This window comes from Camelus dromedarius, chromosome 12 (assembly GCF_036321535.1).
Source record: "Camelus dromedarius isolate mCamDro1 chromosome 12, mCamDro1.pat, whole genome shotgun sequence".
Lineage (NCBI taxonomy): Eukaryota > Metazoa > Chordata > Mammalia > Artiodactyla > Camelidae > Camelus > Camelus dromedarius.
Window position 1 is genome coordinate 63,105,460 of NC_087447.1, and position 16,672 is coordinate 63,122,131.

At 41.3% G+C, this 16,672-nt stretch overlaps 1 protein-coding gene across 6 annotated transcripts in view; it reads left to right on the forward strand.

Moving 5' to 3' along the window:
• The window catches only part of DEUP1 (deuterosome assembly protein 1), an 89,951-nt gene that overhangs the window by 295 nt on the left and 72,984 nt on the right, over nt 1–16,672 (forward strand). For all 6 annotated transcript variants that reach the window (XM_064492807.1, XM_064492809.1, XM_031460544.2 and 3 more), the window contains exons 2-3: nt 958–1,024; nt 15,454–15,625. In XM_064492807.1, coding sequence (XP_064348877.1) covers nt 984–1,024; nt 15,454–15,625 — 213 coding nt within the window. In that variant the 5' untranslated portion in view covers nt 958–983. The remainder of the gene's footprint in view (nt 1–957; nt 1,025–15,453; nt 15,626–16,672) is intronic.

The window sequence follows — 16,672 nt, forward strand, 5'->3', positions numbered from 1 at the left end:
AGAGGAGCGATTCTCCCTAAATTAGAAGGTCTAGTTCTAGTTGTGTGGCCTTGGGCAAGTCAGCTGGCTCGCCTGTGCCTCAGTTTCCCTGGTGTTAAACTGAGGGATTTGAGAACCTACAAAACGTGTTCATCTGCCGTTCTGCTCAAGTTTTCGTTCCCGGTTCCAGCCCCTCGCCCTTCTGCTCCACACGCAATTCCAGAGCTCTTAAATCCCTTGGATTTGAGAGTGACCTAAGCCCGCGAGTCTTCCTCCTCTTTCTGCTGTCTTGAATGCTATTTAATTGACTTTTATTCAGTAATTCAGAGGCGTTTTAGTCCTTTTCAATACTTGTCCATTTGTCCTCATAGATTATTTTTTAATTAAAATTTTGTTGCTGGGAAAATCATTTTTTTTACTTTAAGCAAGTACTAACATCCCGATTTTGTCGAAAGAGTGAGCAGGTGCCCACAGAGCCACTGAGGAATTATCAGATTTCTATTTTTAAGCAATTCTTAGCTTTTTTGTCCTAAATCTCATGGTATATTCTAACCAAACCCAGATAGAGTCAAAGAAAGTTCGTTCAAATAAAGGCCGAGTTCAAGGGGATCCACAGGGAAGGAAAGCTTGAGAATATTTAACTGGAACTCCTCTGGAGTAGGAATTCTTTTACTTATCTCATGTACTGAGCACTTTGCAAAGTACCTGGCACCAAGCTGTTGCTCAGTAGATAGTGAATGACTGTTCATTTCAGTCGGTACCACCTATTTCAACTTATCACTAAGCCAAGGTCATAAATGCATGATAGAACACACACCCCCCAAAATTGTGCAAGTTTCTACATTTTGTGGAACCAAGAACTACTACACTCAGAAAAATTCTTGTAATACCATGGTTTGCCAGTAGCAAAATTTTCTTGTTTTGTAGGTTAACACATGTAAGCATTTTAGGAATCTAGATCATTTTTCTCCCTCACAGATTGAAAATCAAGAAATACAAACCAGATGCAGCAGTTTCTTGACATGGAGAACAATAATACAATGGGGTAAGTGTTAAGAAATTTCTTTTTAATAAGTTGGTACTTTACTGTGCCAAAATTCCTGATGATGTGTGAATTTTAAATTAATAACAGAAGGATATACCAATTATTTGTGATGAGATTGAGGGAAAATTCCGATACCTTTAAGGATCTGTATTTTTGAGTCTTTCCAATTTTGACTATGGATCTGCACTTGCAATCACCATTTTCCAACTTTTCAGTGAGTTTTCCCCATAATTTAGGGTCATGGATGCCCGTATAGGCCTCATGTGCTCTTGTGTTTCCACAGTGCAGGAGCTGCTGGCCAGCTTGCTTCTTTTCTCTGCACCAAGTGCCCAAGCATCCTTCCAGACTTGCCCTTGAGGCTGAAACTTAAACATAGCCTCAAAACAGCAACAGGAACTGGATATTTTACCAAAAGTTTCAGGAAGTGATGGGGAATAGAATTTGTATAGCATTTGCCATTGTAAGAGATTAATTTTTTTTTTAACAAATATCTGTTTCCCTGCCCCTTTCCTGCTACCAGCACCACAAAGGTTTCTCTTCCTACTGTTTCATTAGCCAGCCGGCCACTGGCTGACCCCAAGCTTGGGACAGCGGAGGGTGGGGAGTGAGGGGGAGTGGAGAAGGCAGGGGAGGACTCTGGGAAGAAGTGGTACTGTAGTGCCTAATGTTGACTGTGACTGACTTTGGTGCAAGTGCAACCACTCCCGGTATCTCACTTGCAGTTACTCTGCTCAGACCGTGACTTTTGACATCAGGCTAAAGGGAAGCTGTGCAAGTCTGGATAATAATAACTTTTAAAGTCCTACTGCATACGCCTCCTCCCAACAGCCTGCTAGGTGTCATTTTCACTTTACAACTAAGAAAATTGAACATATTAGTTACAGTATAGTCTAAGTTCTTGTAACCAAGAGACTCCCCAGTACAGGGGTTTAATAAGATTAAAGTGTATTTCTGTTTCATGCGCAAGTCCAGAGATGAGCAGACCAGGGCTGGTAGGGCAGCTCTGCCATCCTCACTACATGGTTTCCACTCTGGTCCCAAAGTGATTGCTTCAACTCCCACCATCAGGACTGTGCTCCTGCCAGAGGGAAGGGGGAGGGGCGGGATGAGAGAGTAAGACTATTCCTCTTAGGAGTATGACCTGGGAATGACAAGCTTTGCTTCTGTTCATAGCCCATTAGCCAGAACTTAGCCGCAGGGCAAGAGCTAGCTGCAAGGAAGGCTGAGAAATGTGGTTTCTAACTGGGCAGCCATATGCCCAGCTAAAGCTTAGAGGTACTGTAATAAAAAGAAGAATGGATGTTGGTGGACAGCTTCTGTCATACTGAGTTCAGAAAGGCAGAAAGAGAGAGAAATAAAGCAGGAACTTGCCCCAGAATATACAACTGGTTAGTGGAGGAGGTAGCATTTGAGTTCAGATGTCTAGCTCTAAACCCAGCATTCTTTGCTACTTTGGAAATGGATGGCAAAAAGATGTGAGGAGCAGCCTGCCTATGCCTAGTATGTGTAACAGAGCCAGGGTGGGATTCTGGATTGAGCAGATGTCAGGTCCCAGGTGTGACGATGGCACTAAGGGTTAAGATGCAGATTGACGATCTTGAACCTCAGGGTGGGTACCTGATATCACTTCACTCTTACAAATCTGAGGCCAAGGAGACTGCTGTTTCTCTTCATGCATTCATTTGGGGAAAATTGTGGCGTACTGAACGTATGCCAGGCACGGCACTAAGCTCTATGACTCACACAAAGACCATTAAGAAACAGACCTTAAAGAACTGAGAATTTAGTGGGGGGGACCATAGAGATTGTTCGGTACAACATAATTACAAGCCAGAGTGAATGAGAATTTCAGAGTGAGAGGTTTCCATGAGGAACCCACCACTCACCACAACAGACATGGGACCAGACCTTGTTGACCGTGGTCTCCAAAGCGTGGAGAGCCAGGTTGGCTTTGCCTCTGTCCCAAGCACTACTGAGTAATATCTAGATCATGAAGATAATAAAATCTCGTTTGTGAGCGATTTGTTATGTTCTTATCAAACTGTGTCACCGACATACACAGTAACGTTTTGTGGAGCAACCCTCATTTAATAAATATCCGAAGTCTACAATGAGCCATTCATTGGTCTAAGCACTAAGACAGCAGTGAACAAAACAGACCACTCCTCCAAGGACTTTATATGTTAGTGGGAGAGACAGTGGGAGCTAAAAGCATGTTCCGTATGGTAACATGAAGAAGAACAAAGCAGGGTAAGGGTGAGAGGAGTGTGGATGGGGAGGTCAAACAAGGAATCCCTGGTAAGGCAGTGTTCGAGCAGAGGTTAGTCTGGGAGAAGAAAGTTCCAGACAGCAGGGACAAAGGTGCAGAGGCCTCCAGTAGGAGCTTTTACACAGAGCATTTATGATGTGGTGAATCACTATTCTCTGACATCTGGGTTATAACAGGGTATGAGTTTTATTTATCCCAGATTCCTCCCAGTTTTTGAAATGGTCATATTTAAGTGAGTTTGTCCTTTTCATTTGTTTTTAGAATGTGTGCCCAGAACATAAATAATTACAGAATGAACAAATGATCTACTTTTATTGGCCTTTTTAAGAGAACCATGTCTGCATTTTGCTTTGTTTTCTGTTATTCATGAATTTCTACTCATTTATTTGTCCTTTTATGTTTTATTTTACTTATCTTGTTTTGATTTTTGAGTTGAAAGATATAGTTCAGTTATTTCCATGATTTCTGGGCTTCATAGTTTCTTAAAATAACAGAAGCATTTAAAGCTAAAGTTCCTCTTGGGCTCAGCTTTGCTGCAGGTCGTAGGATTAGTGTTCCCACTCTCATTTTCTAAATTATCTATTGTTTCAACTTTGATTTCCTTTTTGACTCAAGTGGCATTTAGGAGATGTAACTTCCAGGGGAGTTTAATTATCTTTTTATTATTACTTTCTAATCCCCCTACATCCACGGTCATAGAATATAACCTATATGATAATTCAGTTTCATTAAGTTTATTCTTGTGATCTGTCACATGATTAACTTTTATAAAAGTCTTTGGACATTTGAAAACAAATGTATATTCTCTTTTGGTTAAGTAAAAAGGTTAAAAAGGTTATACATATATAATCAAACTGTTTTACTTATTATTATTATGTTCAAATTATGCTTTTCAAATACATTATTACCTTATATTTTGTCTATTTGATCTGTCAAATTTTAAGAAAGAGCTTTACTGTAATTCTGATTTTTGTCCAATTCTTATATTTCGAGCAGTTTTTGTTTTATGTATTTCAGTGTTCTGTTGCTCAGTATGTTGAGGCACATGGGTATTATATCTTCTTGGCACATTGTATGATTTGGCTTTATAAAGTATCTCACAAGCGTGAGTGTTTCTGAGTTGTACTTTGCCTGATATTGATATTGCCATCTCTGTTTTCTTTTTAACTTGCTTTGGTCTGTAATAGCCTTGTTCATCTCTTTTGTAAAGGAAAACATTCAGTCTTTTCCTTCCTATGTAGGGAAAAACCCAATTCTTTCCTACTATGTCTTTCCTCCCTCTGTCTCCTTTACCTTCTCCGAGAACACTTCACTTCTGACACTTCTGGTCACCAAACATGTGGAGGTTTTTTTTTTTCCCTCCACCAAGCGATTCTCCAGAACACCAGCTGGGTGTCCTGCAGTTCAACTCATTTCTGACACTGTCTACCCAGAGGTAGCTCAGTTCCCGCAGGTTGAGAGCTCGGACCCAAAAGACTGCCTGCCACCCTCTTCAGACCCAAGTCGCAAGCCCAGGTTGTCACCTGTACTTCTGACCAACCAATTCTATAGATGGGAGGTTCCAAGGACCCTCTCCTTGGATTTGATTAATTTGTTAGAGTAGCTCACAGAACTCAGGGAAACACTTAAACTTTGAACTCTGACTTTTATGTAGTTTATTAAAGGATACAGATGGGTATCAGATGGAAAGGATGCCAAGGGCAAGGTGTGTGGGAAGGGGCACACCTCCTCCCAGCACCTCCTCATGTTCATCAACATAGAAGCTCTCAAAACCCCACACTTTGGGGATTTTTATAGAGGCTACATCATGTGGGCATGATTGATCATTAACTCCATTTTCAGCCCTAGAACATCTGTATATTTTTCTTTTTTCTCATAATGTCCATTACTGTCTCTGTGCTGTACCTTCTGGAGGAGTTTCTTCTTCTGGAGGAAGTTCTGTGACGTTGACGGGTCCCTCCGGTGTACCTGGGCGTGGCTTGTTGGTTAGGGGTCTTCACTGTCTGGTCATCAGGTCAGAGAAAATGAGCCATTTTCTCGTTTTCATTTCAGCAGTGATTACATTCTGGTTTTTTTATTCCTCCTATTGAGATCTTTAATATTGGCAGCCATGTTTTAATCTCCAAGAACTCCTTTTTTGTTATGTTTATTTTGTTGTTCCTTTTACATAGTAAATTGCTTTTATTTATCAATGCACTAAACCGTTGACTCTTATTAAAAATATGAATGAGAAGTGTTTGAAATTCTCTTGCTCCTTATATTAACTCCTTTATAGTCAGTCATTCTGTGGGCGTGGCTCTGGTATATTTCTTCACACCCTTCAATCTGTGCCTCTTTCCAAACCCCAACGACTACTCCATCACCCTGCCTTTCTCCTAGAGTAGCCTCCACTACTCTCCTTTATTATTTATTTTTTATTTTATTTTTTTTTTGTTGGGGGGGTAATTAGGTATTTGTTTATATGGAGGTACTGGGGATTGAACCCAGGGCCTCGTGCATGCTAAGCACATGGTCTGCCACTGAGCTCTACCCTCCCCAAGCCTCCACTACTGTAGAAGAGAAATCAGCCCACTAACTACAGTGCAGCTGCAGCTCCACGCGGGCTCAGCTTAACCACCAGCCAATGTGTCATGTCTCATATATTTAAGATTATGTTTAAAGCTTATGTTTGATAAACTTATCTCTGAAGGTCATTTCTAAATAAGAATCCCACAAGTGCACTGAGTAATGCTAAGGTCAAGAAAACATATACGTAGAATCCCAAAATGCCTGAATTCTGGAGTGTTATTTTGAAGAATGTCATTTTCCTTGTATAAATGCACATATGATGGATTTCTTCTTTAAAATATCTTTTCTAACTGAAAAAGAACATTCATCTAGATTTTTCCTTTACTTAGTTATACATGTATGTAGTTTTAAAAGTAATTTGATTCTTTATCACTGTTACCAAAAACCCAGCAATCTCCTGTTCCCGCCCCAGCTTTCTATGCCCCAAAACTGCTTTTGGTTCTTTTTGCTGATTCTTTTGGTATTTATCTCTGTATCTCAAAATAACATGCTTATATTGGTACTTTTTGATTTTTCAGTTTTGGGCATTATCTGTTGGCATCCACAATAGTTACTTTTCATGCCCCCACAACACACGCACACACTCTTCCCATTCCTCCCTTCTCCCAGTAGACCATGATTTTGTTTGGATCAGTATTCTGTTTGCCTTGTTATGACTTTATAAATAAATACTCTTCACCTCTGAGCCTTATAGGGTACTGTGATTACCTCTTCTTTCCTGTACATTTTGTTTTTCCTGGAGCCAACACCTCTAATATCTTAATTATACATTTTTTGAATTTTTCTTCTTTCCGCATAATTTTCTTTAAAAATGTCTTTCTGTTTATATTTGACCTAATTGTGTGAACTGCTTCCCTCAGATGTCTCTGACTGCCGACTGCTAGCTCCTATTTAAGAGTAGTGGAGTCGAAAGCTGCCAGGAAGCTCCAGTGTGCAGGGGCGTGGCTTGTTGGCAGGGGACTTCACGGCTGGTCATCAGGCCAGTCAGTCACTTTCTGTCTCTGGCTGGTCAGATTCCAGAGAACACGATCTTGAATTCTCCTGCTTAGAGGGTATAAGTTGGGCTGCCAGTGCTCACTCCCTACTTCCAGAAATACCTAGTGGGTTGCTTCTTGGCTTTCTCCACTGCAGGTTCCCTTTTTTTTCTGTCCTTGTAGGTTTAACCTTGTAGGTTAAAAATATTCCTTTGTTTTATTTTAATAGGATTTGGGAAGGGAGCAAAATGTGTATGTTCATCCATCTTCAACTGCGGTTTCATCTCTCCTGAATGATTTACTCTACTTTTTATTCTGTGATTGATAGCTTACTCATTGATCTTGTTCATAGACTCTTATCAAATCCTTCCTACAAATCTAGGTACTGCTACATGATCTGTGAATTTTTTTTATATGCTGTGAAAGTCATATTTTCAAAGAACCAAGGAAGGTGAACATTAAAGCGTAACTTCTCACATCTGAATTCAGAATAGTCCTTTAAAGCAGTAATCTTCTGTGTGTACAATTTTCTTAACCTTTATCCTTTCCCTCTGAGACATATTAACTGATAATCACAACTTTACTTACCAGCTTCTTACGAGTTAAATACAGTTTTAATTATTGTTTGTAAAAAAATTCTAATATAAGTCAATATATATTGGTAGTTTAATAAATTGTAGTCATGTATTATTTTTGCTTATTGAAAATTCTTTTTAATTTGATTGATTCTTGTGCGATCTGAATGATCCAGACTGTACTTCATTATTATCCCTCCATCATGCTTTTGTCCCCCACAAAACACACATACTCATCTCCAGAGTAATCAAATTTAACAAGCTAGAATCTTATCTCTGAAGAAACAGTGAAGTGGACCTGGGGTAAAATTCTAATATTTCACACTTTGAAGGTAGAACCTGAAATGTTAACACAGTTTTCAGTGATGGTAGGAATTTAGTGAGTGATTTTAAAAGGAGGGAAAGACACTAGTAAGAAAGGGGAGGTAAAGGATAGAGGGAAGGAGGGAGGAAGAGGAGGAGGAAAGAAGGGAAGAGAAAGATTCCTTTGAAAGATATGTTAAGCTGCTACCAAGCTAAGGCAAAGATTAAAAATTACCTCTGTGTGAGATAAATTTGCTCATACATTTTACAAGACTATGTTTATAAGAGGTTAGTTGTATTAGTTACAAGTTACATTTTAAAAAGGGAGAGAGAAAAGCCATGATATGCCTAAATGTAGGCAGGCACAGCAGGGCACAGGCACACTCAGCCTGACCTGATGCTCCAGGTGCTCGGTGGTCTGGCACCTTGGAACTACCTGGAATAGCTGTGAGCGTCTTGTCAGAGCCCTCGTGAAACAGAGAAGTGACAAACAAGGAAGATTATAGAAACAGGAGGACCTCATTAGTCCTCTCCCCAGGAAAAAAGTGGTCTCATTGGACAGTAGTTAATGTAAAAGCTATTCCTTCCTTGAACTAAACTCAAAAAGCAAAAAGAAAAGGAAAAATAAATGCAAAAATAGACGCAAGGAAAGTGGTGGTACAAGTACCAGTGGCAGTAGGTACGTTCAGAAGGTCATCCAGTAACACTGTAGGCCAATGGGTTCTTTGGCCCCAGCTCTGTTGAGCAGTGTTTGTCTTCCCCCCGTCCTGCCCCAGGGACCAGCACAGTGCCTGACACTGGGAAGTGTGCTGTCAGCATTTTTGGAATGAATGAATTAACTGTAAGAATAATGACCAGTAAAAGGGAACAGAGTTTCAAACCACAGGAACATCAGATACAAAGATACAAATTCAAAGGACCAGACGAATGGAGTCAAAAGTTCAAAATTACCTATAAATGAGGTTGTATGGGAAACAAGGTGTGAAAAATACAGAATCCAGGACAGTCATTATAGATGCATTTGAGGTGTCGAGGGCTAACCTTTTAAACTGGGGGAGTGTGCGGTTCCTGATTACGTAGGAATGGCTTCAAGGGCCAGAGACAAGGTGGACTGGGGCCTGCGTTTGAGGTATCTCTGAGGGTGACATACTAAGACACACTGTTTCTGTCTTTTAATATTGTTTAAATTAGGTTGTGTCTCGAAATCAATATGTGAGTTTGACTATCATTATTTTTTTCTTCTAAAAGCTGTTATTAAGTTGTAGCTTCTTATAATAGGAAGTGTTACAGAGTGAGGGAAGCATGTTTCACATATTGCCGTGCTAAAGCACGGGCGTACGTGGCATAGCTGCATATGGGAAATCCGCTGGCGGGGTCTCGGGAGTCACTGTTACCTGCACGGATGCTGAAGTGGACAAAAAGAGCCCGACAGAGCCGGGCGCGCTGTGGGATCGTGTGGTGAAATGGTTTCCACGTTTTCTCTAAGAATCTTATCATTTTCAAGTTAGGAATAGGAAAAAATTAAAAGTTCAAGAATAGGGAAAAATTGGCAGATCAGCAGAACAGCTGACTCACAAAGACAGCTGGTCCGAGTACCAAGACAGTCTGTACCCATTCGTGTTGGAAACTGAAGTGGGACATGAGGCACGATTGGTGCTGTGGCCCAGGGGCCCCGGAATATCCAGCTCTCGCCTCAGGTTACAGACAGTCCCAGGGGAGATACATAGACACTTGCAATGGTAAAGAAAAGCAGAACACATTGAGTAATAAACGATAACCAGGCCACCCGCTCACACCGTGTCCGTGCCTGCCCTCTCAGCCATGGTGGTGTTGGCAGAGGGCCAGTGGGGAGCCCGAACCCCCCTTCACCCAGCAGTAGTGGGGAGTCCCTTCTCTCCAGTATTAGCAGAGGTTTAGTCAAGAGCATAGATTTCCACTGTGGCCGGGCAGTAATGAGGCAGCACCCCATTTCTCTGATGGTGCATTCTCAGAAAAGGCGTGCCAAAACAGAGTTTACGTAAGATCCAGGGTCTCATACCACAATACCCAGACAAATTAGGGTTTTTATTTTTCTGGAGGTTGGCTGTTCAGAGCTGACACTGTGGCTGTACCGTGCCATGGAGCTTACAGTGGAGTGGAGGCGGGCAGAGATGATAACAGATAAAGAAGTATATGTTCTGTCAGGAGGGTGGTGATTTCTGCTTTGAAGAAAAATTAAGCAGGCTATGGGAGCAAAGGGTTACAGAGTAAACCTGACAAGGTAACATTTGAAGAAAGACCTGTGGAAAGTGAGGGCTCTCTTCATATGGCTGCCCTGGGGAATGGCATTCCAGGCGAGGAAATAGCAAAAGCACAGGTTCTGAAGCAGGAACATGCATACGTTTTCAAGGAACAAAAAAGGCCAGTGTGTTTAGAAAGGAGGAGCCAGGAGGAAGGTGGGAGGTGGTGACGGCAGAGAGGCAAAGAGAACCAAGTCCTGTAGGGCCTTGCAGACCTTGGTAAAGGCTTTAGATTTCACTATGTAAAAGGGTGGGGGGCGGTCACTGGAAGGCTTCGAGCATAGCAGTGACATTTTCTAACATAGTTTTGAGAGGCTCATTCTGGTCGCTATGTGAAGAATAGACCATAGCAAGGCAAGGGCAGAAAAGACAGACAAACTGAATGTAATTCAGGTGGGAGATGGCCATGGTTGGGACAAGGGTGGTAGAAATAGGTCTAACAACTGGGCCTGTTGTGACAGAAGAGCTGATAATACTTAAGAGACCATAGGTTGTGTGTGGGATGTGCAAGGAGAGAAGCAAAGGTTGATCCAAAGGCTTTTGGTCCACCGGCTGCAAGGATAAGGCTGCCACATCCAAATAAGGAAGACTGGAGAGAAGGCAAGCCTGATGTGCGATGCCTGTCACACATCCAAGGGAAGCTCAAATGATCAGCTGGTTCTACAAGTCCAGATGTGTCTTTCTGCTTCATCACCCTCAGTATGTGGCTTTATTGTTTGTTGTCACCTAATGATTGCAAGATGGTTAAACCACCTCCAGCATCACATCTGCCTTCCAGAAAGGGAGCAGAGGAAGGGCAATGGGTGAAAACAAAAGAGTGTGTGTGAGCATTTTATTTGGGGTTCCTATGGAAGCCAAAGCCCTGAAACAAGGATTTGGATACAAGTAATTTATTTGGGAGATGAAACTGCTATATGACAAACTTGCTGGCTTGAAGCAACCAAAGCTTATTCACTTACAGTTCTGGGGTCCAGAAGTCCGAAATCAGTAACACTGGCCCAAAATCAAGGTGTCAGCAGGGCTTTGTTCCCTCCAGGTGCTTGAGGGGAGAATCTGTTCCTTGCTTCTTCCAGCTCCTGGTGACTGCCAGCATTCCTTGGCTTGTGGCTGCACCGTTCTGATCTTTAAGGCTGCATCTTCACATCTGTCTCTATTCATGTTCATAGTCCCTTCTCCTGTGTGTGTCAAATTTCCGTCTGCCTCTTTCTTAGGACCCACCCAGGTAATCTAGGATAATCTCCCCATCTCAAGACCCTTAATTTGTACAAAGAACTTTCTTCCAAAGAAAATAACATTTATAAGTTCCAGAGAACTTGTTCTTTGGGGGCCGTTTTCCCATCTATCATCTATGGGAATGGGGAGGTGAAACAAGGAAGGGCAAGATACCAAACCAGCTACCGCAAAGGGTGACTGGGGTGAAATCCTGATGGGAAACTCTGGAACCCAGTATAAGCCACACCCCTCAGTTATCCCATCCATGGAGCAAGTGAGTCTACACCAGTAACTGATGATCGTTGGTTGAAGGTTGCTCCTGGGAGGATTCAGTTCCCTGTCACTTCTGGCCTATCACACAGGTGGCAAAGAGGACTCCAGTAGCAAGAGAAGACACTCAAAGAAATGCAGGTCCTGTCCACTGGCAATCAGGCTGAGCGCCCAAAGTGGTATCGTGAGGGGTGTGTAGGATGCCAGTGGCAGTTGCTGTGGCCTTCCTTTCAATAGCTTCATGGCAACTTCTGCTTACATGTCACAGGCTAGATTTTGTCAGATGGCTATGCCTAGCGCCACGGGAGCCTGGGAAATGCAGCTGTGTTTTTAGCTGGACACATTTCCACAGTGAATAACATCAGAGATCTGTTGGTTTGGAAGAAAAGAAAGATGGATGTTGAGTAGACAACTAGCCACATAGGAGATAATAATGGAAGCAGGAAGGTGATGAGGATGACTCAGACCAGGATTTTGTCACTGGATATGGTGAGAAGTGGTCAGAATTTAGGATATTTATTGGAGGCAGTGCCAGTAGGACTGTTGTTCTGGGGTTTGAGGGAGACACAAATCTAAAATCATGAAGGGTTTTAATCTTAAGTAACTGTAGCAGTGGTGCCAATTAAGGAGATGGAGTGGACTGGAGTCGGGGCAGGTTTGTGGTGCAGGGAGTTGAGCACTGCTTTGAACTTGTGAAAACTGAGATGCCTTTGGATATGCCCTGGGAGCATCGGTATGGAATAAGTAGTTGGTTTCAGAAATCTGGAGCTCGGGAGCTCAGACTGAAGATGCAGATTTGGAAGTTACCAGAACAAGCTGGCATTAGAAGGTTCATTAGAAATTTCCAACATTTAGGAAACAGTGTATTTCTTAGTTTTATAGCAGTGGAAAAACGGATTATATCAGTGTTTGCCTAATTCTTTGCTGTTTGTATCCAGAGAAATAAATAGCCGGCTGTAGTTTTAAATAGGAAAAGGGTAAAACATCTATCCTCCCATGTGCTAGCACTGCAGTCTCTCATCAAATAGACTTTTGGCAGGAGGGAATTGTAATTGCCTTAGGGACTGGCTTATAGAGTCCAAGCTAATGCATGTGTTATTAAACATTTGTTTGTTATTAATTATATTATATGTTTCAGTGTATTCATATGAAATAATTTTTCAGGTATGTAAGTTTATGAGTATAATGAAATTATTTATACGTCTAGATAATTGTAAAAATCCCCCTGAAGAAAGAGAATCAGTGCTTGCTAGTGTTTCACTATCTCTTTCCCTCATTTGATCTGTGAACCAAGATGTTACTCAGAATGTGAATAGTTATGGAAAAGTTTCAAGAGAAAGTTTATCTGTGATGTAGGTTTTTTAGTAGAACTTTCTTTTATTTTAGAACATAAAAAATGAGATTTTAAATTTGTATGTACCTAGAATTCTGATAGAACACTGATAGACTTGGAAGCTACGACATTAATTTTCTTTCTATAAATGTCCTTCCTTGATGATTATGACGAAGGCTTTAGAGTAAGGCCTTTATAAGTACATTTAAGCATGCTTTATTGGAATAATGGGATTTATACTTCTGCATCCCAACATTAAGCTTATCACAAATGAAAGAGATGAATGGACTGAAAATATCAGCAACCATTCAAGTAATGCAGTAAAAATAGGCATTGCAGTGCTCCTGTGTCAGCAAACATTAGTGATGATGGGAAATAACATTTTTTGGACAAAGAAATAGTGCCTGAGAAATATCTACTTTTAGCTATAATTCAGTAATTAGGCTGGATGACCTCTTGACAGTGATACTGCAAAATAGATTACAGACTTTGACATACACTGCAATCCCCTGATGCCTTTGATACCAGTGGAGAATCTGGGCTTTGTCCTAGACTTGCTGAGTCTGATCAGTTGGGTATGATGGATGATTCTATGCAAACACGGAATGGGTAGTTGACTGGAAGACTTGTAGAAGTCCTCCCACCCTGAAGTGTAAAAGTCTGGCTTTTGTATAGCCAGAAAATAAACCATTCATTCATTTGCTTGACAGTATTGAGTAGCTCATATTATGCCACACTCCACTTTAGTCCTATATTTTAATTCCATTAGCACAGTGCATTCCTATATGCCAAGAAGATAGCAATGGGAAAACTCACTTGTTCACTCTTCAAGGGTGTACTGAGCAGCTGCTGTGTGCTAAGCCCTGGTGAGACAGACTGATACAGTCCATTTTCTTTCAGAGCTAACACTAGCAGAAAAAAAAATTGACAAAATGTATTTACAGTAAAGGGTGATGTATGTTGTTATAAAAAAGAATGTGTGAAAACCATTCCTTTTGTTCTGCTGTTTTTCCCCACATCAGAAGCCTCAATTAAAATCCAATCAGGTTATTTATAGAGGAATTAGTGCTTCCTTTTCTCAGGCTTGTTTAGGTTTCAAGTAAAAATTGAGCGCCTTTGGGCCTTAGCCCAGGAATGCCAGAAAGACTTCAGAATGGCACTTTGTACTTAAAACCTCTCTGATGTCAAACCTGCTGAATCCTCTGTTGAATGAACCAAAGGGACGTTCCTCATTCAGTTTGACTCTGGGTGTTTTAGAAAGTGATTCTGGAAATTCTGAGTTCTTCGAGTTCAAATACCTGTTTCTAACCTTATCACAATTCAGCTAACTTGTACTGCATTTTCCAAGCAAGTTCTTATTCGAAACACCATGTCCTGCCGTGTGGCATACAGCAAGGTGCTTAATTAAGATGTGAAGCAACTGCCTAGGATCTAGTTCTGGTTCTTCCACTAATTAATATGTGACCTTGATGTCTCTCTGTACATCAGTTTTTTCAAAATGCCAAATGATTCTTAATTAGCCCTAAAATTCTGATTTGGTGAAACCAAGTGGAGGAAATTATGTCATTTTACACCTGTTTCTCCTGCCTTCCTCCCAGCTACACAAATACATCAGAAGCCCCATCACCACCGTTGAATGGATACTGAAATAACTTGCTTTTCTAATCTGAACACTTGTGTGTTCCTTAGGCTGAAGTCTGAGGCTTCAGCATCTACCTGCTTGTCCGGTCTGAGTGCCTGGACTTATACCAGGTCCTCGGGGAAGGCTTCAGCTTCTTTGAAGGGGAACCCTGCCTGGGAGCACCCAGCAACCTCACCAACTCTCAGTCACTATAATTCTAGTCATCACCAAGGGTCTTATTTCAAATACAGTAGACCTTCCTAGGCCCAAGATGTTGCCACCTATCTGACTAGTGGTATCTCCATTGTCTAAAACCTTACATGAGTCTGCCCACCCCTGACCAGTAAGATTCCTTCCAAACAGACACCACCAGCCAGATCATGCCAAGTCTCTCTCCTGGAGAGGCGGCAGTGTAGCCCAGGGGTAGTACCTTTGAATCTGGTCCTACCTGGCCTGGGCTTGCTCCTCTGTCCCTGGCAGGCGCGGCTGAAGCCCCAGGTTGCCTGCCGTCAAACCTCCTTCAGCTATGATTAACATAGGATATGTGTATTTACATGTAAGAGCATGGGATCCTTTTTCATAATTAGAATTTCCCTTATAATTATCTCACTCTAAAAATTATTATTGTTAAACTGTCTTTATTATGACCATATTTCTGACATAATTTATGCAACATTTTTTTTTCATTTTAGGACTCCCTTGTCTTAAGTCAAAACTTTTGGGTCACGTCAAAACTTTTTGCACATCATAAGAGAAATGAAGGCAGTGACTTTATCAACAAATTGCATTATATTATGGCAGCAACTATACTTTTAAAAATTAAAAAATATATACACTGTTACCTCTGAAATTAGATTTTTAGTTTAAATTTAAAATGTTAACCTCTAGTTTTTGGAAGTCTTCCTATGTAAATAATTGAACAATTTGAGGAAATGGTGATCAAGCTATTCAAAGCAGTATCATACTTTTTCTTGTCCTCACATTTTGCTCTTTTTAAATATATTTTCCTTTGCTACAATTGTCAGAGCTTCTCCTTGTGAGGCTGAGCTTCAGGAGTTAATGGAACAGATTGACATCATGGTAAGCAACAAGAAATTGGATTGGGAAAGGAAGATGCGAGCTCTGGAGACACGATTAGATCTTCGGGATCAAGAGTTGGCAAATGCACAAACTTGTTTGGATCAGAAAGGTCAAGAGGTAGTGCACAGATGTGTTACTATGTTGGTAATTCCTCGGACTGTTTTTGTTGGGGGAGGTGATTAGATTTACTTATTTATTTATTTATTTTTAGAGGAGGTACAGGGGATTGAACCCAGGACCTTGTGTATGCTGAGAACGCACTCTACCACTTGAGCTATATCCTCCCCCCTCTTCAGACTGTTATAAATAGTATTTATTTTTCCTTATACATACTTTTCATCAGGCATCAGCAATAGTATTCATTATGGCTTGAAATTCTTAGTGTGCCAAATGTGTGCTATCAAATAAGTGACAGGCAGAGCCTAAACCCACAGTAATTTGCCAGTGCAGACAGACGTATAGTGTCAGTGCCATCTAGGAAAGTAAAGAAACATTTAATTGGTATGGGAAATAAATATTGTTTGCAAGCAGAGATGTTAGTGCTTTTGCTGCTGTAGAATCATAGCTGTGTCATCAAAGCTGTGTCTTTGGAGAAAGCGGAGTTCAGGAGCATTTGCCTCTTCTCATCTGCTAAAAAAATCGTTCCAGAAAGAAGTGAAAAGTCAACTCTTGATTATAGGGAAGGAAAGAAAAGAATTCAGTGAAGGAGGTGTGTGTATACTTGGGTGCCCACTTAGGACAAATGTCCTGGGCCCCCAAGAGGCCACTTATGGCCAAGCTGGTGATGGTAACAGGAGGTCTAAGTGCTCTCGGGCCTGCAGGGGACTTAAGGAAAACCATACGCTTCACCTAAAATACACTTTGGTGTCTGCATTTTTCTTTGGGCAAGGCATAAGACAAGGTTTACTGAGGTTTCATGTACTAAATGAAACATCATCAGTCAACTTGTTCAGCAGCTGTTTTTCTACCTCTGTTGGCTTCTCAGTGGAACTTAGCTTTTGGAATAGTTAACTATGTTATTGTTTGGCCTGGTTAACTTAGTTATCAGCATCTGGTTTCCCTTCATAGTAGAGGCAGGTCATCAGATCTGGCATATACAAGGCACCAGTTTCTCACTTCTATACCTGTGATGACACAGATGTGCAAACAGGGGCCTCGTCTGCT